Source organism: Mesocricetus auratus, unplaced genomic scaffold (genome assembly GCF_017639785.1).
Source record: "Mesocricetus auratus isolate SY011 unplaced genomic scaffold, BCM_Maur_2.0 Super-Scaffold_100007, whole genome shotgun sequence".
Lineage (NCBI taxonomy): Eukaryota > Metazoa > Chordata > Mammalia > Rodentia > Cricetidae > Mesocricetus > Mesocricetus auratus.
In genome coordinates, this window is record NW_024429191.1 from 4,699,610 (window position 1) to 4,722,608 (window position 22,999).

Consider the following 22,999-nt stretch of genomic DNA (forward strand, 5'->3'; position numbering starts at 1 on the left):
GACCACAAAACCAAGTGGCCTAAGAGTTTACCTTGTGCTAAGCTCACCAGACATAACTTAGAGAGGAAGTACAGGAACCTCATGTTGATGTGATACCGTCCTAATGGGGCAGGGATTTTGTTTATGTGCCAAAGTCTGCTCATGCATGGGGTCATGAGGTGCTCATTCAAAGTGCTTATTTTTTATAATTAACTTTTGTGATATGAATATTTGGCCTGAATATATATATATATCTTTTTGCCACATGTGTGCCTGGTGCCTGTGGAATTCAGAAGAGGGCTTCAGATCCCCTGAACTTGAGTTAGATACAGTTGTGAGCTATCATGTGGGTACTGGGAATTAAACCTTGGTCCTCTGCAAGAGCAGTCAGTGCTCTTAACCACTGAGCCATCTCTCCAGCCCTGAAGGACTGGCTTTTTACAAAGCCTTCTTCCCAGGAAGTAGACAGAGGATTTGCATGACACAGTCTTTTATTGAACCTGGAGCTGAACAATTCAGCAAGACTAGCTGGCCAGTGAGCCTTAGGGATCCTGCTACCTCCAACTCCTCAGTGCTAGGATTACAGATGGGTGCCATCATGCCCAGCTGTTTTGTGTGAGTGCTAAGGACCCGAACTCTGGTTCTCATGATTGCACTTTGCTAATTCAGGTACCTTTCCTCAGAATTCATGCTATTCAGACAACCTTGGATACAGAAAGAGGACTGGAGACCTAAGTTATTCAGCAGACAGTCAGCGTCAAAATCTTGCTTCTCAAGTTATGCTTGGCCAGACAGAAATTCTCTCCATCACATGCTCTGTGATCTTACATTAACTAACCTCTTTGTATCTCTACTGTTTTGCCTGTAATATTAGCCTATCATTCCTGAAGTGTTGCTGCAAGCATATTATACAGATGATTGTGGTGTGTGTGTGTGTGTGTGTGTGTGTGTGTATGTTGACCTTGTAAAGAAATCCACAGAGGCAGAAGAACTGAGACCACCAACTGACAGGTACCTTTTCAGACTAAGCTTTTATTTTTTGATATTACAAACCAGTTTTCTTTATTCACAAACCACTGTAAGTGATATAAACACTAATTTCTAAAGACAGATATACACATTTCTGGGTTTGCAGATTGAGTGATGAGTGTTAAGAAGTCACTATATGCCACATTAATCTTTTTTCATAATTCATAATAGCAATAGTTATTTAGATAAATGAAAACATTCCAAATAAATACTGTTGTTTTTTAAAAAATCCAAAAGGTTTGTTTACACCTCTGACATGACATTTTAAAACGACTTATCGGCAGCTCAGCAGAGTGCCTAGACAAAAGATTCTGCGACATCGGTTGGCACCCACTTGCTCTAAATGATTTTATTAAAACTACATACAGTCATGGGGGAAAGTACATTTCATTGATGAAAATCAAAACTGCAAATGAGTTTTACTTTAGCCAGCACAGTAAGAATTCCATGTTTGTGATTTCATACACAACGCAGGTTCTGGGCTTGGAAAGCTGGGGCGACTGGGAGGAATCTGTTGATCCTTCTGCAGCCCCCTTTCTACCACTAGCTATCCCATCTGGGGTCAAACGCTACAGCATCATAATGAATGGTTGCCTTGGACAACATCAACCAGTTGCGCACATGGCCATCCCACTGTAGCAGGTGGGGAGAGAGAATTTTTGAGTGATGCTGCCACGCAGACTCTCCCCACTCAGAAAGGAGAAAAAAGACCAATTTCTAGGTTTTTCTCTTCTCATCAATTCAGCAGGTTCTCTCCCTTCCCCTCCTCGCCCTTTCCTTTTCTTTCTTTCCCAAACCATGACCATCTGTCTTAGATATCGAAGCTACAGAAACTTTGTTTTCAAATCTCATGAAACTTTATTGATGGTTTAATATCCAACCGATCTTACGGGCATGCACGTAGGATGACTAGGAAAAGCTGGATCACAAACACTTTTTTTTTCTTTTTAAAGTTTTGTTTGGTTTTGATTTTAAAGCGGTTGTTACAGCGGATTGGCAGGTTCACAGCGTGAGTTGATAACTTACTAAAGTGCGTGCCATGGGGCCTGCACTGCACACACAGGCGGTAACGCTACTCAGGGGGACAGCTTGCTGATATTTTATAATTTAAATACAAAAACAGGAAGACCCATGACAGATACCCCAACTTAGGTTAACTTGTAAACAGGACAACATGGGGGGGGGATTCAAACAGAAGAAAATCACAAGCTGCAATTTTTCGGCTGTGTCGCTCTGGCCCTGCATCCAAGAAAGAATGGGACAAACACTGTTCTCTGGCGGTGGGGGAGTTCTAGTGTCGTTTTTTAGTCTTGTTTTCCTTTCCTTCTGACAATCCTCTTGGGCCTCGGAGACAGAAGTAAAGATACCAGTTTCAGATAACCCTGGGGCACTGGGGAGAGGGGAGGGCAGGCTCTCACAGAATGAAAAATTGCAAGTTGCTCACAGCGCAGTCATGTTTTCAAAAAGTATCAAGCTGATGAAAATACCGTGATTATCTCTATTCAATGATTGCGATACTTGTAAAATGCGACTATAAATCCAGATATGATTATCATGTAATTCCATAAAAATTATACGTCTGTCTCTAACAGTTAATCTACTAAGCTAAAACTAAAGCCTCAGAGACTGTTTCTAGAACATAACTCCACTGCACAGATGTAAATTTTATACATATTTTAACTGGTACAAAGAATTTAAGTTTTTATTACTTTCTTTTTTTTGGAAAAAAAGAAAAAAATAGAAACAGTGCTTTTTTAATCACCTTTTTATTAATGTTAATTTTCCCTCCCATAATATAAAAGTCAGCAGTGATATCAATAATTTCTCATACTGGAAGAAATATAAAAAGAATGCTTATTGATGGCCTAACTAGTAGTCTTTGCTTAAATAACTAGTGGGTAGGTAAGAAGCTGAGTAGTGTGGGTGGAATGATAAGAGGGTGGACTTACACAGCTTCCTTCACCTCCAATCTCAGTGCCAGAAGAAGCAGTTTCTTAACAGAGCCTTTGGCTTGACTTTGCCGGGAGTAACTTAGAACCGTAGATTTATGATCGTTGGTGCAGTGGGTCATTTAGATTCATCAGTTACTATATATATATATATATATTTTTCTTTCAGCCAAACCCTAGTCCCAAACCCCTAAGCCCCTCCCGGCCTCCCCTTCACAGAATAAAATAATATAGATGCAGAAAGAATGACTTGTCACCTAGACTCCTCCCAAACACCTTAACCCCAGTAGCCTCATGTTCGGCATATAATTCATTTACATAATATAGTACTCTGGATATGGCCCTAAAGCAGTTTTTAATTCATATCTAGCCTCTCTCTAGATCAACCACAAAAACTCCTACAGCCAGCAACTGAACTACGAGAACCTTCAGAAACCAAAGACCCACAATATTAAAATACACAGAACAAAATATCTGAGGTATAAGATAAAAAATGTATTTTTTTCCTCTTTTTATTTTGTTGTTTTCTTTGAGTTGCTAAAATGATGTCCTACTACATGTGTTGCAACACTCAGGCCTCGGAAAGCTTTCTCTCTCCCCACATTGGAAGGTTGTTTTTGTTTGTTTGTTTTTGTTTGTTTGTTAATGATTTTGCCATTTAATATGGAGCAAAACGGTTGTATCCCCCTCGGTATATACTAGCCTGCAATGAAGAAAGAACGAGACCCACATCATCAGCATGGCTCCTAGTCTTGGCATCAGTCAAGGGCGCAAAAGCATTCTGAAACAAAGCAATTTGAGGGGTGTGTTTTTTTACATTTTTCCTTTTGTAACATGTGGCTCATCAAAAAGACTAATGTTTAAAAAAAATAGACACTCAAAACCAACCAAAATAGAGGGCACCCCTATCCCCTTCCCATGGCCTCTGCAACTCCTTATGGAAAAAAATCCCCAGGAAACAGAACTGGATCCACTGGTCCTGCTAGCTATAAGGACTCCAGTTTACAAATGAACAGTGGATACTCATTTTATTGGCTTGATTCTTTGATGAACAGATTAACTGCTATGATGCTCCACTGGGAGAAGCTCTGTCTACATTCAACAATGATTCTAGATGATGATTTACTGAATGTAGGGATTTGGTTCTCCTTCCACCCCTTTCCTCAAGTGGCCTAGGTGTTGAAATGGGGTTGTTGCATACCAAATTGAAGAAAAAAAGGGGGGGAGGGATGCTTCTGGATGAAGCTAGGAACCTATGGATTCTGACTGTGGAAGGGTGGGACAGGGGTATGCTGGATATGATTAAGCTTGTGTAAATGTAGAGTGGTAGGCTTTCCTACTGCTGCTTGAGTTTACATGACCAGGGAACTGTCTGACCAGAGCTTTCTACGGCTATGAGGTGACACTTAGCCATTTCCTTTGCTGAAAGTATTGGCGATTCCAGTGAATGCCTGTGGGGCTGATTTTTAGGAAGAGGACTGATATTCTTGACTCAAGCAGAAGACTGCATGCCAAAGCGCTGTAATGATCGCATATGCTCTCACGCGATGGGCACGTCTTACTGGACTCAAGAGTTTTAGTGCATAGAAGTTTGAACAAGTACAGGCAAATTCACCCCACCCTTGCCCCCCCTTTGCCCTCCCCCTTACCCGTCCCAAAACAAAAACAAAATCCCATACTTCCCACCTCCCCAAGGAAAAAAAAAAGGAAAACAAGACAACCCCCAAAGCCAGCTGATTCCTTAATTTCTTATATACTAGGCACACACACAAAGTGTGCCCCGCTGTCTACTTTCTCTCCTGGGCGACTATGACTTTAAACATGAATTGTAAAAGGGGAGGAGAGGCAGGCAGATTCTCAGCTGCCTGACAGCAGAGGCCTGGAAGTGTGCAGCTTAGCTCCTCTGAAGTCTGTGCTGGGGCTGGAACCTTGGGGCTATGTGAATGAGCAGCACGGGAGGGAAGGGAAAAAAAGGAAAAAAAAAGTTCTGCATTGACACTGCATTCCGTTAGTGATGGATTTAATTATCAAAATGACTAATTATTCCATTAAGGTAAGTGCTCGCTAGGTGAGACTTGCAAAATTAGAAATATAATAACTTACATGCACTATATTGCCAAGAAATTAAGACATTTATCAAGTTTACTGGGAGGATTAATGTGGCATTTTAGCTGCTGTTAGCACAAGAGACAAATTCAATTAAGGGAAAGTGAGAGGACTTCAACCATCAGCCCATACTGAGGCCCCAGCTGGGGGTGGGAGGGCAGGGAGAAAGGCAGGAAGAGCAGAGGACAAGGAGGAATTGCTACTCACCATGGCACCAACGCCGTAGGTGGGGGCTGGAGCAAGTGTGTGGTGGTAGGGGTCTGCAGCATAAACTCGTCCGTAACTGCGAAGGGAAGAAGAGGTGAGATTGGTCCATCACACACAGGCACAGCGCAAACAGCGCAGTAACTCCAACATACGATGCGGAATACCAAGACATCACAGAGGGGCTGTGCTTACCCTAAAACACGAAACATCCCCACTCCACCACGGTGTACTAAGAAACTTAGTCTGAGCATGGTGGTCCATTTAACACAGCTGGTCATAGGGATGTATTCCATATACAGTCACGTGCAAATTAATGATGGGGATTCATTCTGAGAAGTGCATCGTTGTATGACTTAGTCTTTGGAACATCACAAAGTACATTTACACAAACCAAGAAAACCTTGGTGGCAAGATCTCAGGGACCACTGCCATAGATGTGGCATGTGATGGTAAACACACACACACACACACACACACACACACACACACACACACACTTCTACATTCTCCCCCACTGTGAGGTAGCTACATCAGAGTTTGAGGCAGGCAGGAAGCAAACACTAGAGAGACTGTTCTTGAGAATTCCAGTGTCCCAGATATAATTTAATGCTTAAGAGTAGATGGGTAGGTAGATGTCTTTCCATCTGATTTGACTGTCACCAAGCAAATGAGATTAGATACTTCAGAAAGAGTGCAGTGATCTGTCAGTGAAGCTCCTGTCCAATACTTCAGATTGCCAAAGAGCATGACACCCATGAAGGGACTGTGGGGCCCCTGGGTCAAGCATAGACACCATAGCCTGGTTTGGTTTTGATTTCTCGTCCCCGTATCTCATCCATCCTTGGCCCAGTTCTTGAAATAGCAATATTTGGAGCAAGGTATTTCAGTAGTACTTCCTGAACTTTTGACTTCTCTCCTGTATCTTTCTTGCCTCAACTACTATAGCGTCCAAGGCTGGCATTAGAATGAAAATGAACAGGGGATGGAAAGCGTGTGCCCTGGGTTTTCAGTGAACTCCTAGGATGGAACACTACACACATCATGAGTTTACTTCACATGCCGTTAGTGACATGTTGGATAGAACTGGTGGGGACCACTGAACCTCTCAGGGTGACGTGCACACTTGCTTCGTAATACGTCCTTGCTTGTTTGACATCCTTCACAGACAACTTTCTGGAGAAGGCTTGAACAATGAGATGTTGATACTGACCAAAGCTCAGATGCGATCTGCAGATGGAAAGGATAGGGTGGAATAGGGTCCCTCAAGGTAAGTCTGCCATGGAGACTCTAGCACATGTGGTTTCTGAAGAGAGTGCTCTCTAGGGGAGAAAGAGGCAGGCATAGCAAGATCAAAAAAGGCAGGGAAGGGTGATCTGGACAGTGACTCTGTTGGTTGCATGTTAGAGCTTTCTCCCCTGCTGGCAAGTCAATTAGCTTCCCAATGGCCAAGAAATACAAATTCCAAGAACATTCTCTCACTGCCACACCCTCCCTGCCTGTTTTCAAGAGCTTGAAGCTGAAATCGCATAGTTCAGTCTTCAGCACCCAGCCAGGGCTCCCAGGTCCTCTGCAGCAATGCTGCAATGGGTGCTTCTGTTCAGACACACACTTCTCTTTGAAGCTAACAAATGGTCATCTCATGCTCCCTTTTCTTTCATTCAAATACCTTTGTGTGCCTTTGTTCATTAAAAACAAAAATTTTTACCAGAACCCACTTTCTGAGAGTAGTAGTAGATTCAAGGTCAAGGCTGGAGGATATGAGGGTATGCTAACATGATGGCTGCATTTGGTTCTATTCTATAGATTTGTATTGTTTGTTAATATCTCACTTGGCAAATCTGGTTACATTAACAGAAGACAAGGACCGTAGGGCATATGTTAAGCAATAGCCCACAGAGTTCCTCACTGTGAGTGTGAAGATGGAAATTTAGAACAACTTGTTTTTAATTTGGACAATAGTTTTACTGTGACAACAAAGTATACTTTAGAGTGGGAAGAGAGCTGAATTGGTCAGGTTCTTGTTTTACCTGAGTTAGAGTTCCCAAGCTCTTATCTTAAAAAATGCTAAGTGTGGTGGTAAGGGGAGGTAGAAGCAGGTGGGTCCCTGGAACTTAGTGAGCAGTCAGCTTGGCTTACTTGGCAAATTCCAGGCCAGTGAGAAATAATTACAGAACATCCCCCCCAAAAAGAAGGAAGTATGTAGTGTCCTAAGGAATGGCAGGTTGTCCTCTGGCCTCCATACACAAGCATGTATGTTCATAAGTACCTGCACATCTATAGGAGTCCACTTCTTGGGGAAAAGCTGAAGGAACTGAATGAAAAGCACAGCTTCCATCCTCTTTTCTGCTCTAATCACTTTGAGACTCTAACACTTGCAGAAAACCCAAGGTAACAACTTGGCAACACTCTCTTCGAAGACTGAAGAAAAAAACAGCAGCCCCAAACTGTTCCTCCCAAATGAGAAGTCTCTCGTTCTCCTCGGGGTGACCGCTACCTTCAGAATACCATGGTTTTATGATGATTAATAAATTTCATTTCCACTGAGGAAAAGGGACCATGTCAGCTCTAACAGAGAGCACGGAAGCTTCTTTCAGATGCTAATTTCCAAACACGCCCTTGTATGACACCACAATTTAGACACAAGGTTATTAGGGAAGATGGGGACTTGAGGAGTGCTTCTTCAGCAGACATGCCAGGCACGTAGGCACCCTAGTGTCCCCAGAGCTGGCTAAGCATGGCCTGAACAAAGAGCAGCAGTTCCCAGAGACTTCCACAAGAGTGAGGGCTACATGTGTCTGGCTGTCGTGTTAGGATCTGACCTGGGATGATATTATCTTATACACCACCATTTCGGGTAAAACTGGACAAGATGTAATCAGACCATGAAACTCTCCTGGCCCCAATTCCAACAAACCAGCAACCTTAAGAAAACAGGAATTTACTCACTGAATTCCACATATAGTATCACTACCATGGTAGAGGACACCCATGTTATATCAGCTCGAATTCAGCAATCTTTGCCCAACTTGAATCCTTTCAAATTAAAAGTTATTTATAGTTTCGGATCCATGTACTCTGTCCATCCATCCTTTGTTTTCTATTCACCCACCCATTTCTCTGTTTAATTAAATGTAAATCTATGTAAATTGTACCTCACCATTCTTCTGCTTAAGTGGTTTCCCATGGACTCCAGAACCGTATCTTCTATCTCCCTTTCAGTCCTTAATTTGTTCCCATGAAGCCCATGGTTCCTGTGTCCTAGGCACTCTGGTCTCATTTATAGTCCTTAGACACAGGTAAATCCAGTCTCAGGACCTGACCATTCACTCTTCTTACACTTGAACCATTTCAGCATTTATGTTTTGGGTTAAATGTCCAAATGCTGCCTCCTTTTCTGTCCACCCTTTCTGAAGGCTACATTCCAGCCTTGTCCACCCTTAATGCCACATGGCACACCTCTGATAATTTTATCTACTTTTCTACATGGTTGTTCACCTTTGATAAGAAAGGCCCATGAGGCTCAGGTTATGTGTGCTCCGTAGGTGTGGACCTTTGGATGAAGGAAGAGTAAAGAGGAGGAGAGAGGCAGGATTTTAAAGATACTTGTAAGTATATTGTAATTTCTCTTTATTTAAAAATTATACATATATACATATATATAGTATGGGGGGAGGCATGTGTATGTCACTGCACATGTCTCAAAATAAAGAGGACAAATTGCTGCTTAGTTGGACTGCTCCTTCCACTATGTAGGTCCTGGGACTAGGGCCTACGTCCATGGAGCTATTTGCCTTGCTTTTACAATTATACCAGTAGGATCTACCATTAGGAGTATGTGTATGTGTGTGTGTGTGTGTGTGTGTGTGTGTGTGTGTGTGTGTGTGTGTGTGTTTCGAGCCCAAGATTCATATTGACTTGACTGGCTTACTAATGAGCTCTGGGATCTGGATCTGTTTGTTTCCACTCCCCAGTTCCCCAGTCTGGGGGTTACAGATACATGCAGCTATGCCTAATATTTTACCTGTGCACTTGGCATTCAGACTTGGGTTCTCACACTTAGAAAGCAAGTGCTTGCTCCCACTCAGCTGTCTTCCCAGGACCATACTATATATTCCACCAGTAGAAAGATTCTTTAGAATATACTTGCTAAGCATTCTGCTTAGCCTCTAACAGGCATTCAAAGTCCTTCAAGATACAGAAAAAAGAACAGACAAACAAACAACCGGGGACTTTTAAAATGGAATGTGGAGCTTTGCACCCCGTCTAGATTTCAAACACTAGACAAATGGCCACAAAGTCTAAATCCCTTATGAGGAAGTAAAACACAAGGTGGATGCCTCCTTGCTTGGCTGCTTTATGCTGGTTTGCAGCCACAAGGCCTCAAGTTAAAACAAGGAGGCAGCATGAGGTCTTAGGGAGAAAGCCAAGAACCTCCACATCCAAGTCCTGTTTTTACACTGTCCTTGTTCTCCTAAGTCAGGCAAGATTGTGGACCTCTTTCTCAGATACACATCTTTCCCACTCCAAAATAGTGTGTGCCTATTTGAGTTCTGCCAAGTTTGCATGTGAAATCCTCAAGAACAAGCCTGACACATTTTCAAACCATCCATAGAGACTGGAAAACATTAGGATGCAAGGCTTCTAACGTAGCATCTCACAAGCTGCCCTCTTCCTACTGCCTGTAATTTTGATTTCTGAGGCAGCTGAAGGGTTCTATTCTAATATACTCACAGGTACTTCCAGCAACCCAATTACAAATGCTGTGGAATCAAGATCTATCTAATTTGTAAGTTACAGCTGTAGCTTCAATTGCTGTATTTGAACTCAAGGTTATATTGCAGTGAAGTGAATGATGTTTCTCACCATTGAATGCGAGACAGGAACCTGTATTTTTATTTGTATGCATATGGATGTACAGAGTGTGTTTTTATGCATGTGTTTTTGTACGTGTGTGCTGATGCATGGAAATGCCAGACGTTGATCCTGGGCATACGTTTAAGGGTTAGAGGTTAATGTTAGGTGTCCTCTTTGATTGCTCTCTTCATTTCCTGAAACGAGGTCTTTTGCTGACCCTGGGAGCTTGCAAATTGGCCAGCTTGCTGTCATACCCACCTACTTCTACTTGAGGGCTGGGATTCTGCCATCAGCATACTTGCATACATCTTCATAGCCCCATTTTGCCTGGGTGGAGTTGAAATGGGGTTTTTCTGTAGCTTTGGCAATCCTGGAACTTGCTTTGTAGACCAGGCTGGCCTCAAACTCAGAGATCCACCTGCCTCTGCCTCCCAAGTGCTGGGATTAAAGGCGTGCGCCACTAGCAGCTGACTCTGAATCCATACATTTTTTAAAAATGTTTTTGTCAATTCTACTGAGATGTATAAATAGTGCTTATTATTAATGTTTTCAAAAATCTAGTTAAGACAAGCAGGGTGCTAATGAAATGTGATGTGCCTGCGTGGGTTGCTCAGGCAGAATTACAACAGTCTCACAGTTTTCTTCTAAGGATGTAGTAAGTGCGGTGTAATTAATTTCACTCCTTTTCAATTAAGAGTCTTTTATGATCTCCTTTACATTACTTTCCCATGCCTCCAGTCTCAGAGACAGCTGGGAGAATCCCTGTGGGGCAGAAAGGTAGGTGAAGTCTGTTCACCCCTGAAATGAAGTTTACAAGGTGGTATGACCTTCCTAGCCAGTCCAGTTGTGTCAGAGAAGCAACTAACTTGTGTCTCTCCTGCAGGAAGAATGACTGCAGAGGGACAGTTGCATCGGTGTGCTTCTCTAGGACAGTGATTGTACCCCAGTCAGTGCAGTCTTCTCTTTAGAGGTGAACTATATAGCCTGAATCCAGGGTAGTAACAAACATATTGCAAGTGAGGGCCCAGGGGTTCTAACTGGTGATCTGTGGGAAGCCCTGGGATCAACAGAGCTTCCCTTTCACTTTTTAATGAAGGGCCAACAGAGTCTTTAAAGATTGTTGGCCCATCCTACCACCTACCTTGGTGAGACTCTGAGGCAGTGAGGAGGTTGGAGATGGAGACTTAAATTGTACAAGGCCTTTTTATCCCACTCAGATATTCATCCTATTTGATCGCTCTCATCTGGCGAGTTCTGAGGACTTTGCCAAATGAAGATGGAAAGATTCAAAAGAAAGCCTGTTGGCTTGTTTTCCTGCTGGTGGAGGCATAATTTCCTCCTCTGGTGAGGGGAGGGGAATGCATTTGGAGCACAAAGGATCCTAAACAAGTGGGTGCTTGTTTGGACCACACCCTCCATTCTTTCCAGGGACTGGGAGGGGGAAAGGAGCTGTAGCCAGCATGAGGGGAAGGGGTGGAGAACTCAGAAGGCACATGGCCTTTAGGGTCTCCAGTCTACTATAGCTAGTATTAGTTAATTCCTTCCTTGACTCAGGGCCCATCCATCCATTTTCCAGAATAAGTGTAATGAGAATTATTCTTTTCAAATCAATCAGTTCCTATTCTCACTTATAAAAACAAGCAAGCAAACAAAAACCTCCCAACAAACAGAGTAAGATCTCAGAGATTTCAACATGGAGACATCTGCTTAGAAATCCCTTGTAATTCTGTGGATACAGACTCTCATAAACCACATGACTCTTGGGCTTTCTCTGAGCTCAGAACGGGGACAAACTTCTCCCTTAAAGGACTCAAGAAATACTGCTTAGACTGTACTGGTCTGAAAGCACAGAAGGTCTTTTAGATTCCTGGGCTGGACCATGTTGACCTATTTGTGAAACAAGTGGGCACCTTCTCCCTTTCATGCCAGTATCTACCAGACAACCCAGGAGGTTCAACACAAAAATTTTCCCCTGGAAAATGCTGTATTCTACCACTTTCTGACTTTTAGGCTAAGGATAAAACAACATGTGGAGAAGGTTTGGAGATATGTGTTAGTTTTCACATCTTACTGACACAATGCTGGGCCTCCACAGATTAAAGCGGCGGAAGTACTAGCTAATTCCCACACAGTTCAGGGCATCCTAACTATTCTCAGAGAGGAATGTGCTTATGCTAGTTGGCTGCCTCTTTCCTTTTCATTCTATTTGGGTTGCCAGCCTATGAGGATGGTGCATTATACATTTAGGGCAGGCATTCTCCCCTTGTAGTGACCAGCCTCCCCATTTTAGCAGCCATGACAGGCTACCATGTGCTTGCATAACCTTGCCACTCCTGTCCTGGTCACTAGGAGGTCAGATGCCCTCCTTGTGGCAAGAAACCAATCAGAAGTTAGCTGGCAGGGCTGTGCTTTACGGACAGTGCACAACAGTGACATGCAGAGCATGGCAACCGCCCTGGGAGGGCCTATGGGCCATAACAACCAGTTGACCCATCAACACAGGGCAGGCCGTCCAAACTTGGAAGCACATCAATCCTGAGACTGTTTCATACCCCTAGACACTCCCCTTACACTGCCCTTTAAGGTCCCTGCCTTGAGGTTGCTAGGGGTCTTTCTCCAGCCATCTGCCACTGTGGCAGGGTGAAGGGCCCAAGCTAATGGGTTTAGGTTGTTAAACATCTACAATAAAGACTCTTTGCTTTTGCATCGAAATGGGACTCTTGGTGACTTTGGGGTTCAGAACCTAGGCACAACACCCTTAGTTAATCCTCCAGGGAAACACCCTCCCATGAACTTTCAGAGGTACATTTTTATAATCTTCTAGGTGATTCTAAATCTGGTTAAGCTGACAATGAAGATGAATCATTCTAGGCTCATAGTAGCCAATATTTGGGGCAGACTGCTGAGAAGCAATGGTTAATCTCCAGCCAGTGTGAAGCACTTTAGTGAAGTGCTTCACTGCAGTGAAGGTCTGTAGCATCACCATTGGAAGGTTTGATTACCACTACCACAGACCACAATCGGGGTTTTCTGCAATAGGATAAAGACCCTCCTGAAAATATTAGGATGACAATTACTTGTGTGTATTGAAAAGAATTCAGAAGGCCACAGTTAATCCTGAGAATACTCCTACTCTTTTTTTTTTTGTGGAGTGACCAGCTGAAGTCTGAGTATCAGGTCTCAAAGTCTTTCTCTACAATAATGTACACATAGCCTTTTTATTCTCCCTAAATGCTCTAGATTAGGAGAACCAAACAAGACCCAAACTGAAAACAGCTGTAAGTCAGCTCCTAATGTATCAAATGCTCTCTCTAATGAGCACACAAGTAGAGATAGAAGCCAACTCCATTCCTCTCCACAAGGCTCTGGTCTTTCAGATCGAGTCTTTGCTTACTCCCTCACCTTGAATTTAAAGCAATCAGCTTCAGGAGTCACTGAGCACAGATTCAACCTTATGGTCCTCCCCAGTTGTCCCAGAAGGAGGATAGAAGGCATGTTCTGAGTGCTGCAGCATCACTGTGGAAGTCTCATCGATTCTTCTTTGCACAAGGATGTCCATCACACAACTTTGTGATGGACATAAATGCACACACATATCCAATATCTATAGAATATCAGAAAATTGAACTCTATATCCCTGTCAAATCATATCAAATCATTTTTCCTGTCCTCTCAATGCAGTTTCAATGCCTTGCATTAGTCCGAATCTCAGTGGGGAAGGTTTGAAATAAAAATTTCAATTCTAGATTCAACAAGCAGAACAGCGGCCACTTAGGAAGATGCAAAAAGTCCCACTTTGGGCCTTACAGTATGCTCGTCTGGAAACCTTCTTAGAAACCTTTCACTTTCAGTCTTAACATCATTGTAGTAAAAGTTAGTAGGAATTTCCCATCATGCTTTAAAATCACCGTGGCACCCCAGCAGCTGCACAGTATACACACAAATCATAGAACTGTTTGCATACTTCATCAGATCTGTAATCTGATAATCTCCCACAGAGAAGAGGAGTTGAGCAGTAGCTAAGGATACTTAGGCTTGAAATCCCTGGAGTCATCTGCCTCTGCTACTCCTTTGCTACATAAAGGTAGGAATCCTGACAGCACAGGGCTTCCAGCTAGAGTGGGGATGAGGTGAGCTTGTGAGTTGCCAAAGAGGCATCAGTTACTGGCTGAGGAAGCTGTAGATGATGACCTCTGCCTGTACATATGTGAGAGCTTCCCCTAGGTTGAGTTGAATACAGATGGGCCAACCACACATCTTGGGGCTCAAAGTCATGATAGTTGAAGACCCACATCCAGAAAAGTCTCCAGTACTCTCCTTACCAATGGATAGAAAATACTTCCCAGGCATATGCAGAACTCTGCTATGGAACTGCCTGGGCAAACTTGCTAAAATGCTGTTTTTCAGGCTCCCTTTTCAGACCCAGAAATCCAATGCCCAGGGCTAGGGGAACTGAATGGGCTTACAGTCTGAATTTAATAATGACACTTTTGTCCTAAATTTTCCCTGCTGTCTCCTTCTACTTAGGTAACTTTCGAATTATCTATATATCTCTAATTTTACCAGGCAAATAGATAAGGACATTTTGGTTTTATGATTATATTTTATTGTTACTGCATTACACAAGCCTGGAACAGTGCCTCATATACAGTAAGTTCACAATAGACAGAATTATTACTTTTACCAAATATCTTTGCTTACATGTCCTCTATGTTTCTGGTACTTATAGCAAAGTGCACATCACATTCCACTGGCAACAATACCAATTAACCACAAGTCAGTTTTCTTCCTGACAACTTTGCTGAGCAATCAGAAGACCCTGATGCGGGGGGGGGGGGGGCAATTAGAGGGAACTTGCTGAAGGATCCATTAAAGGAATGACCAATTTAGCAATTTCCTCTAAATATTATCTGAAATTTTATTGCAGCTATGTGTATGCATGTAGGCTCAATGGGAATACAGTAAGGAAATAGTGCTCACACTCAACCTGCTGCCCTGAATGTGCCAAATATTGCGCCACTATTTAAGAGACCTGCTTCACAGTCTCTTTTGTTATTTTCATTTAGCTAGGATTTTGCAGACACTGTCTGGGGTATCATGAGCATTGGAAACTGGGTCTATTTTTCTATATGGGTTCTGGTGTTTGGAAGCAGGTCTTCATGATATATAGCAAGAACTTTACTGACTGAGCCAGTTCTCTAGCCCCTATACACATACATAAGTAGATATATAACTTATTACATGCCAGCACAGATAACTTACTCAATAATAGCAAGTTATTGATGAAGCCTGAAGAATTCAGTAGAGCCCACGAAAGAGACACAGCTGTTACATGGGCAAAAGACTTACTGCAACCCTCTACATCCAGAAATGACTCTCATACCACACTAGAGGAAGAGAGAGGGTTGTGATGGTCAGTAGTGATTGTCAAGTTGACAAGGTCTAGCACTATCTCGGAGACAAATTTCTGGCACATCTATGAGGAAGATTCTAGATTGGTTTACTCAAGGAAGGAAGTTCCACATTGAATGGGGGTGGTACCATCCCATGGATGGGCTCCAAGATATTAAAAAAAATTTAAAGCTTTCATTACTCTCTACTTCTTGACTGTAGATCCAATGTGATCTACTGCCTCAGTCTTCTGCCACTGTGCCTTTCCCGCTATGGTGGATGGTGCCTTTCAGCTGGGAGCTAAAACAAAAACCCTCTTTCCTTAAGTTGCTTTGGCAGGCATTTTGTCACAGCCATAGGAAAGGTGACTGTAACCCAGGAGCCCCATTTAATATGGACTGTTCTTGTACTTCCCAACCCTACCAGCATGTCCTGTTTATTCTCCTATCAAACATTGTTCAAAAACTTTCAAAAACAAAAATTCATTAAATCCCACAGCCAAGCATCGCTGGAGGCTGTCACCACCCCTTTCTACACTGTCAAGAATCTCCGTAGAGGCTTTTTTCTCCTGTTCTTATCGCATACCTTTTCTGTTCTCTATCAAGATCTCTGACTGCCTATGTTAAATAATGAGACCGAAATGAATCCCCAGTGATTATGGAAGATGCCAGATGGTTTCACAGCCTTCCAGTTGTAACTTGTCTGAGTTGCCTCTCTGAGCTCTTACTACTCCCTGATAGCTCTAAGATACACACTTGCTCTGATCACCCTGTACATTTTGTTCCTGAAAATGGTAAGCATGCCTAATTGCATGGCCTCTACCCTGGTTGTCTGCTCAACTTGATGAACTCTCAGCTGCAAAATCATCTGGTGTAATGATTAGTTTCAACTGTCAACTTGTTGCAATTTAGACTAGGGAACAAGTCTCAGTTGATTGTCTTTAACAGGGCACCCTATGGGCATGTTTGTGGGCGCTGCTTTAACCCAGCCCATTGTGGGTGGTATCACTTCCTGATCAGAGGGTCCTGACCTACACAGGATTGAAGCAAGCTGGACCATAGCAAGAGTGCAGTATGTATCCCTTGTATTCTTCTTGTCCTTGACAATGGAGTAATGTGACTGGATAGTTGAGTTCCTGCCTTGGTATCTCCCAAGTGAAGGATTGTAATTTAGAACCACAAACAGAATAGACTCTCTCTTTCCCTAGGTTGATTTTTGTTGGTTGTTTTTTTAACACAGCAACACAAATGAAACACTTGGTTCATTCCCTGATTAGATTTGGATGTCTTCACAGTGTCACCCTAGTCTAGAAAGTGTCTCTGATCATGAAAGAAACTAAAGCTGCATGGCACCTTGGAGTCCCTCTCCCCTGCTGTTTTTCTGATTAGTTAGAAATGTTGCAACTCTATCTTTCAAATTTATTTTTAGTGCATTTTAACTTTTACTCCGTGTGCATGCATGTGTGTATACGTATTGGTATGCAAGTGCCAAGGCAGGCATGTGGAGCTCAGAGGGCATCTTTGGGAAGATGGTTTATTCCTACCATATAGAATCCTGGAATCAAATTCAAATTATCAGGTTTGAAACAAGCACCTTTATTCACTGGCTATCTTGTTGGCCCTGGTCCAACTTTACATACAGGTATATCCTATGCTTTTTCATCTGTATGATTTGGGGTATGCTCTCCATTAGAATGGAAATTCGTCTGCAAGTGGCTCATTCTGAATTTTTTAATGCTGTGACCCTAGGAGTTAGATGTATTTCCAGAATGTGACAACAGCTCCATAACTACAAAGACCTGAAAGAATTCCAGCCATTAAGTAACTTGATTTTCAGCCTCCATTCTTACATAAGACCCACATTGTTCTGCTACAGTCACTAGCTTATCCTGGAAATGTTTTTGTGACTCACAGAGGCAGGAGTTTCCTCAGAAGGAAAAACCATTCCCTTCATACTTTACATCTCTGCAGACTCCCAAACTATGGAATGTTCTTGGTGTTATATGTTAACAGATGCTTCAAGTACGCTAGGTAGATGCAACAGTTAGCCCTACACCCCGTCATTAAAGGCGCAGCCCCATCCAGAGGAAAAGTCACCAAGTATGAAAATTGTTCCCACATATATTCTCACAGACAACAAATGTGAATGGTCAGCTACCCTACGCAACTAGCAAACACAGAATCAACATGAGGGCATTCTCTGCAAACTATGCCCCCTTTGCTTTGGTGAGCTCAAGCAACAGATCATGGCCTGCCTCTGCTGGTGTTGATCATCTCACCATCACTAAGCCACCAACAAACTGCCTGCTTAGATCTCCCACAATTTGCAACCATCCCCAAGACGCATCCTTTTAAGAATTTTTATAAAATCCAGGAAGCCGTTTCAAAGCCTTCCAAAGATTTTAAGGATACTGATATTTTTTAATTCAATGTAGGGGATCAAACCTAGAGGTTTATTCCTACTAGGCATGTTTTCTACCACCAAGCTCATCCTCAGCCCAGTTCATTGATAATTTTCTCCTCTTAAGAGAAAGAAAAGGGCTTGCTATTGAAATGTGGTTGTTGATAGATACCAGGATGTAACAGGTCTGCCCTCTATGATACCACTTTGGTAAATGAGTGGAGGTCCTCACAGGTGTGCTGTGTAGGATGTACGTGCATTGAGATTTTGCAGCTTACAAGGGAAGATCTCCTAGAAGATATTAATTTTGTTGCAGTTCTGAGTTTTCATTTTGACTCTGCTTGGGAAACAGGTGAGCTGCAAGGAGATCTGATTGATATGGGTATCTTTATTTCCTCCTTGATTCAAAACTTCCAGTTTAAATTAGACTATATGAAGCACACAACACATTATTAATATGGCCATCTGAGGAACAGTGGTGTCTTTGAAATGTTATCCATAGCAATTCATTAAGAATTCACGGAGCAGTCCTCCTAGAGAAGACAGGATAGGGGAGAACTAGGCTGCGCTCATACAAGCATTACAAGTTACTTCTTTATAGAAGATTGCTTGAGGACCACTTGCTAACATAACAGGGGTTGCCAGATCATGGGATGGGATCCATATCTACCTTTGATATTACCAGTCTCCTGTTTGTTTGTTGTTTGTTTGTTTTCGTTTGTTTTAATCTATGGTGTCAAAATATAGACTGAGACACACTGAACACATGTGAAGTTTAACAGGGAAGACAAGTGAGTCTGTGGCAGGCATTCATCCACAGTTAACACTCACTCACACGCTAAACCACCATTCCTCCCCATTCCATTCTCTTCCATCCCATCTCTTTTCGTCACTCCACTTTGGAAATGTTAAGTTATCCCAGTGTCCCAGAAAACTATTTCTCACCCTGTCACTCTCAGACATGCTATTAACAGGCCATCTTCCACTGTGAGGCATTAGTGTGGTGTGAGCTTTGGCAGCACCTCTAACTGGGAGAAGCAGAGCTATGTGAGCATAGAGATAAGGGGAGGAGAGAGCAAGGACATTAGCTGAGAAGCTTCATGTAAATGGCATAAGCAGTTGCTTTACAAACTGAGCTCCTGTAACTCTTGGAATAAAACCACAACCCCATTAAAAAAGGCAGAGAATGCCTGTACAAATGAACCACATGCAGAGACCTGTGTGGCCCTGCCAGAAGCATGGTCCTAGCTCTGCCCTCCCTTTCATTCATTCTCTCCAAAGACTCTGAACAGGGCCTGAAACATTCTTAGTAATTGGCACCTTTGCTTACTACTCCATTGATAAAAAGTGACTGGCAACAGATGCACGCTCTGTGTGTAAGGCTGGATGGTATGTTTGATTTCAGACATCATGGGACATGCTTGGTTATGGCTGTTACATCCACTTTCCTTGGTCAAAAGCATCCCATTGGCAAGCTTGCCTAGTGATCATCTGAGGTAGTTTAGATTTAGCCCTCCCCACACACATATGAAAAAAGGAAAGAGAAGAGAATAAAGCAGAGAGAGAGAGAGAGAGAGAGAGAGAGAGAGAGAGAGAGAGAGAGAGAGAGAGAGAGATCTAATAGTCATTACGGGATTATTTTGGCATTTAATCCAGTAATTCCAAATTTAATTGTTCTGAACCACACCAAATCAAAATGAGAGGGATTATTTTGATGGACATATCATGCAATATCTATTCACCAATTTCCTGGGTTTGATAGCAAAATAAACCTTCCTTTCCTTAAGACCTGGTATTTGAGAAGATGTGTTGAAGGAAAGGAAACAGTATCTTTAGATAATGAAAGGAAGATCCCCTTCATATAAGACAGATATAATTATATTTCCTAATGTCACTGGCTTCATGGATGCAGTCTCTTATGGCCAGTAATATTCTACAAAGATCCCAAATAATTCCCAATTCAACCTCTCTAAACATAGACACAGTATGTCAAAAGCACAGAATCATGTCATGTCCCTAAGCTCCCTTGGTCAGTATTTTACAATAAGAATACTGATTATTCCATGAATTTTGTTATGAATTTGTTCGCCACAAGTGTTAGCCTTCTGAACCAGGTATTATTAAAACCAGAAACAAAAACATCAGAGTTAGCAAAATGTCTCATTATTTTCCATATGGTAGATCCTAAAAGCTTCAGCTACACTCAAAAGTATATGGTCCCTTTCTCTCTTTATAAAAACTAAATTTACTTTAGTGAGTAACTGCAGCATGTGAAGAAGATAAAAAGAAAAGAAAAAAAAAGGATACTGGGACTCAGATGGGAGCATCAGGAAGTAGGAATGTCTGTTACCTGCAGAGGTGTTACAAGAAATTTCATCTGTTGCAACGAAGACGAATTGATTTCTGGAAGAGAAGATAAAATTCACAATACTGCTCGCTCAGGGAGAAACGTGCTCTCTGGCAATTGGTTCCATGTGCATAGGTGAAGGGTGGGGAGGGGGGCTGCGTCTGCATGGGTGTGGCAAGGAAATGTGCTGATGGACCGTGGACTTGGAAAGCTTGGAAAGATCACAAAACAGGCATGCGGGACCACTTAAATGAAATCATGAGGGCATCAGGATGTGGGCGTGTACAAGCTATTATTGTGCCAGGGTATTAATACTGCGTGTTACCAAAACATGCCAGGGTATATAGCTAAGGCCAAGCTACTTCCAGTTGTGCTTACATAAGTTTTTATGCTAAATATATAGTACAACTTTTAAAAAAATAAAGACTGATTAGGAAAAGAGTGTGCCAGGACTAACTAGAAATATCATAAAACTCCATGTACTATGGTACACTATTCAAAACTGCTTCTAAAAGGAAAAAAAATACTTTGACTACAGAAGCGAACATTCTATGGAATGAGGTTATAGATAATAATTTCTTTATCAAACTAAGTTTGCTGTTTGAAGACAAAAATCTCATAAAGTGAAACAATATCTATCTTACCAAATTATTCTTTTGGGGGGTCATAATGCACATGTGGGGGAGTCAGAGAACAATCTTGGTATTGGTATTTGCCCTTCATCTTATTTGAGATAGCATCTCCTCTTCTTTCCAACTGTGTACACCTGGCTATTGGCCTGTAAGCTTCCGAGGATTTTCTCGTCTCTGCCTTCCACGGTACTGTAGGGGTGTTGTAACTACAGGCATATACCACCATGACTGCTTTGAGTGAGTCCTTGAGGGATTTGAACTCGGGACCTTACAACTGCACAGCAAGTGCTCTACCCACTGAGCCATTTCCTCACATCTCTCAGTTTATTTATTTATTTTTTAAATATTTTATTTATTTATTGTGTATACAGCCTTCTGACTACAGGCCAGCAGAGGGTACTAGATCTCCATCAAGGTGGTTGTGAGCCACCATGTGGTTGCTGGGAATTGAACTCAGGACCTCTGGAAGAACAGTCAGTGCTCTTAACCGCTGAGCCATCTCTCCAGCCCCCTCTCAGTTTATTTTTAATGAGGTATATTGGAAAGAATATTTTTTAAAAATGGAAAATGCTATTTCACTTTTATATACTAAATCCAGCCAGTGACATAAGATGTTTGAATCAGAGGTACTGTTGATTTCCCTAGGAATATGAATATCTATACCCTGCCAATTGGAATGGCTTGTTGAGATTGGCTAGGGTCTTAAAGGCCTTAACAACTCCAGAGAGGTGCTGGGTTCTCATTTGTTAGATTTTTTACTGTGCACAGGGATCGAGAACCCAGATAAATGCATTTCTAGGGGAGTCTTAGTATGATTGCCTTTGTTCCAGTGTTTCGAAAAACAGTTTCTAGCAACTGAGCATTTCATAAAACATCTTAGGAGAGTTTTACTGTCACAAGAGGTGCACCTTTGAATATAAACAGAGATACCTCTCGAATATTCCCTGGAACTTAATGTTCAGTTGAAAATTCTAGTTGCTTCTAAACCAATAGAATTCTAACAAAATTATACACTCTCTGAGAATACTGTCTTCTATAAATCAAAAGTCAAAACCAAGTTCATTTATCACCTATCTTAAAACAATAAAAGTTTTGTTGAATCTTTGCTACATTTTTATTATGTCTCAAACTTTTTGAAACTTAGAAACTATTGAGTTTCAGATTCCCTAGGTTTAAGGAGCAATACAATTGATATATCTGAAAATGAAAGAGATATGTAGTGAGGAATTTGATTTGTCTTACATAAGGGGTAGTGAGATCTGGTGTGCCGAACCTACAGGTGGTGTACATCCAGCATGCCTCAGACAAGCACAGAGAAGGACCTGTTCAAGAGGTACCCATAACAAGAGCTCAGCCATAACTGACATGGCAGCTTGTGTGTGTGTGTGTGTGTGTTGTTGTTGTTGTTTAAACAGCTCTGCCTGACTCTACTCCCCAGTTTTGTAAGACTCTGCAAACATGTGTGCTGCTTCTGCATGACTCCCTTCTACAGATTAGTCTATATAACTAACGGAGACCTTGACTGATCCTCCTGCCTCTACATCCATTGTGTTACAATTATAGGCATGTGTCCCAACAACTGGTTTTACCTGGTGCTAAGGATTCAACCCAGGGTTTCATGTATGGTGGGTAAGCATTCTGACAATTGAGCTACAAGCCCATTTCCTAGGTTGCTAGATATGGTGAGCAGGGCTGACCCACACTGATGTTAAATGGTTATTTAACAAATAGAAAAACTGGCAAAATTAAACCCACAGGCACTTTTATAAACTGATTCAATCTTAAGTTTCCCAGAATTTTATGTAATATGATGTTGCCTTTAAGAGTGATCTTTTAGACACCATGATTTTAACTCTTAAAATGTTGTAATTTTCTCCAGCTCTTCTCTCTTTCCTTCTTCCTCTCTCACCTTTTCCTCCTTCCCTTCTTTCTTCCTTCCTGCTTTCTTTTTATTCTTTTTCTTCTTCCTTCTCTCCAACCATCCAACGTTCCTTCTGGTAACTTTCTCTTCTCATTGTCATTGGGTCCTTTTTTTTCTTTTTTACTGCTTATTTGTTTTGAGGGGGGTCTTTCTTTACCACACAATCTGGTCTTAGGGTACTAGG

The 22,999-nt window shown here is 42.1% G+C and overlaps 1 protein-coding gene across 9 annotated transcripts in view; it reads right to left on the reverse strand.

Annotated features, from left to right (window-relative positions):
- Positions 1-991: 991 nt before the first annotated feature.
- Positions 992-22,999, reverse strand: part of Rbfox1 (RNA binding fox-1 homolog 1) — a 2,068,553-nt gene continuing 2,046,545 nt past the window's right edge. For 6 of the 9 annotated variants that reach the window (XM_040747948.1, XM_040747949.1, XM_040747950.1 and 3 more), the window contains 3 exons: positions 20,266-20,318; positions 5,271-5,346; positions 992-4,892 (listed from right to left, as the gene is read on the reverse strand). In XM_040747948.1, the coding sequence (XP_040603882.1) occupies positions 4,745-4,892; positions 5,271-5,346; positions 20,266-20,318 (277 nt within the window). In that variant the 3' untranslated portion in view covers positions 992-4,744. The remainder of the gene's footprint in view (positions 4,893-5,270; positions 5,347-20,265; positions 20,319-22,999) is intronic. The other 3 variants (XM_040747954.1, XM_040747956.1, XM_040747957.1) reach the window with 2 other exon arrangements.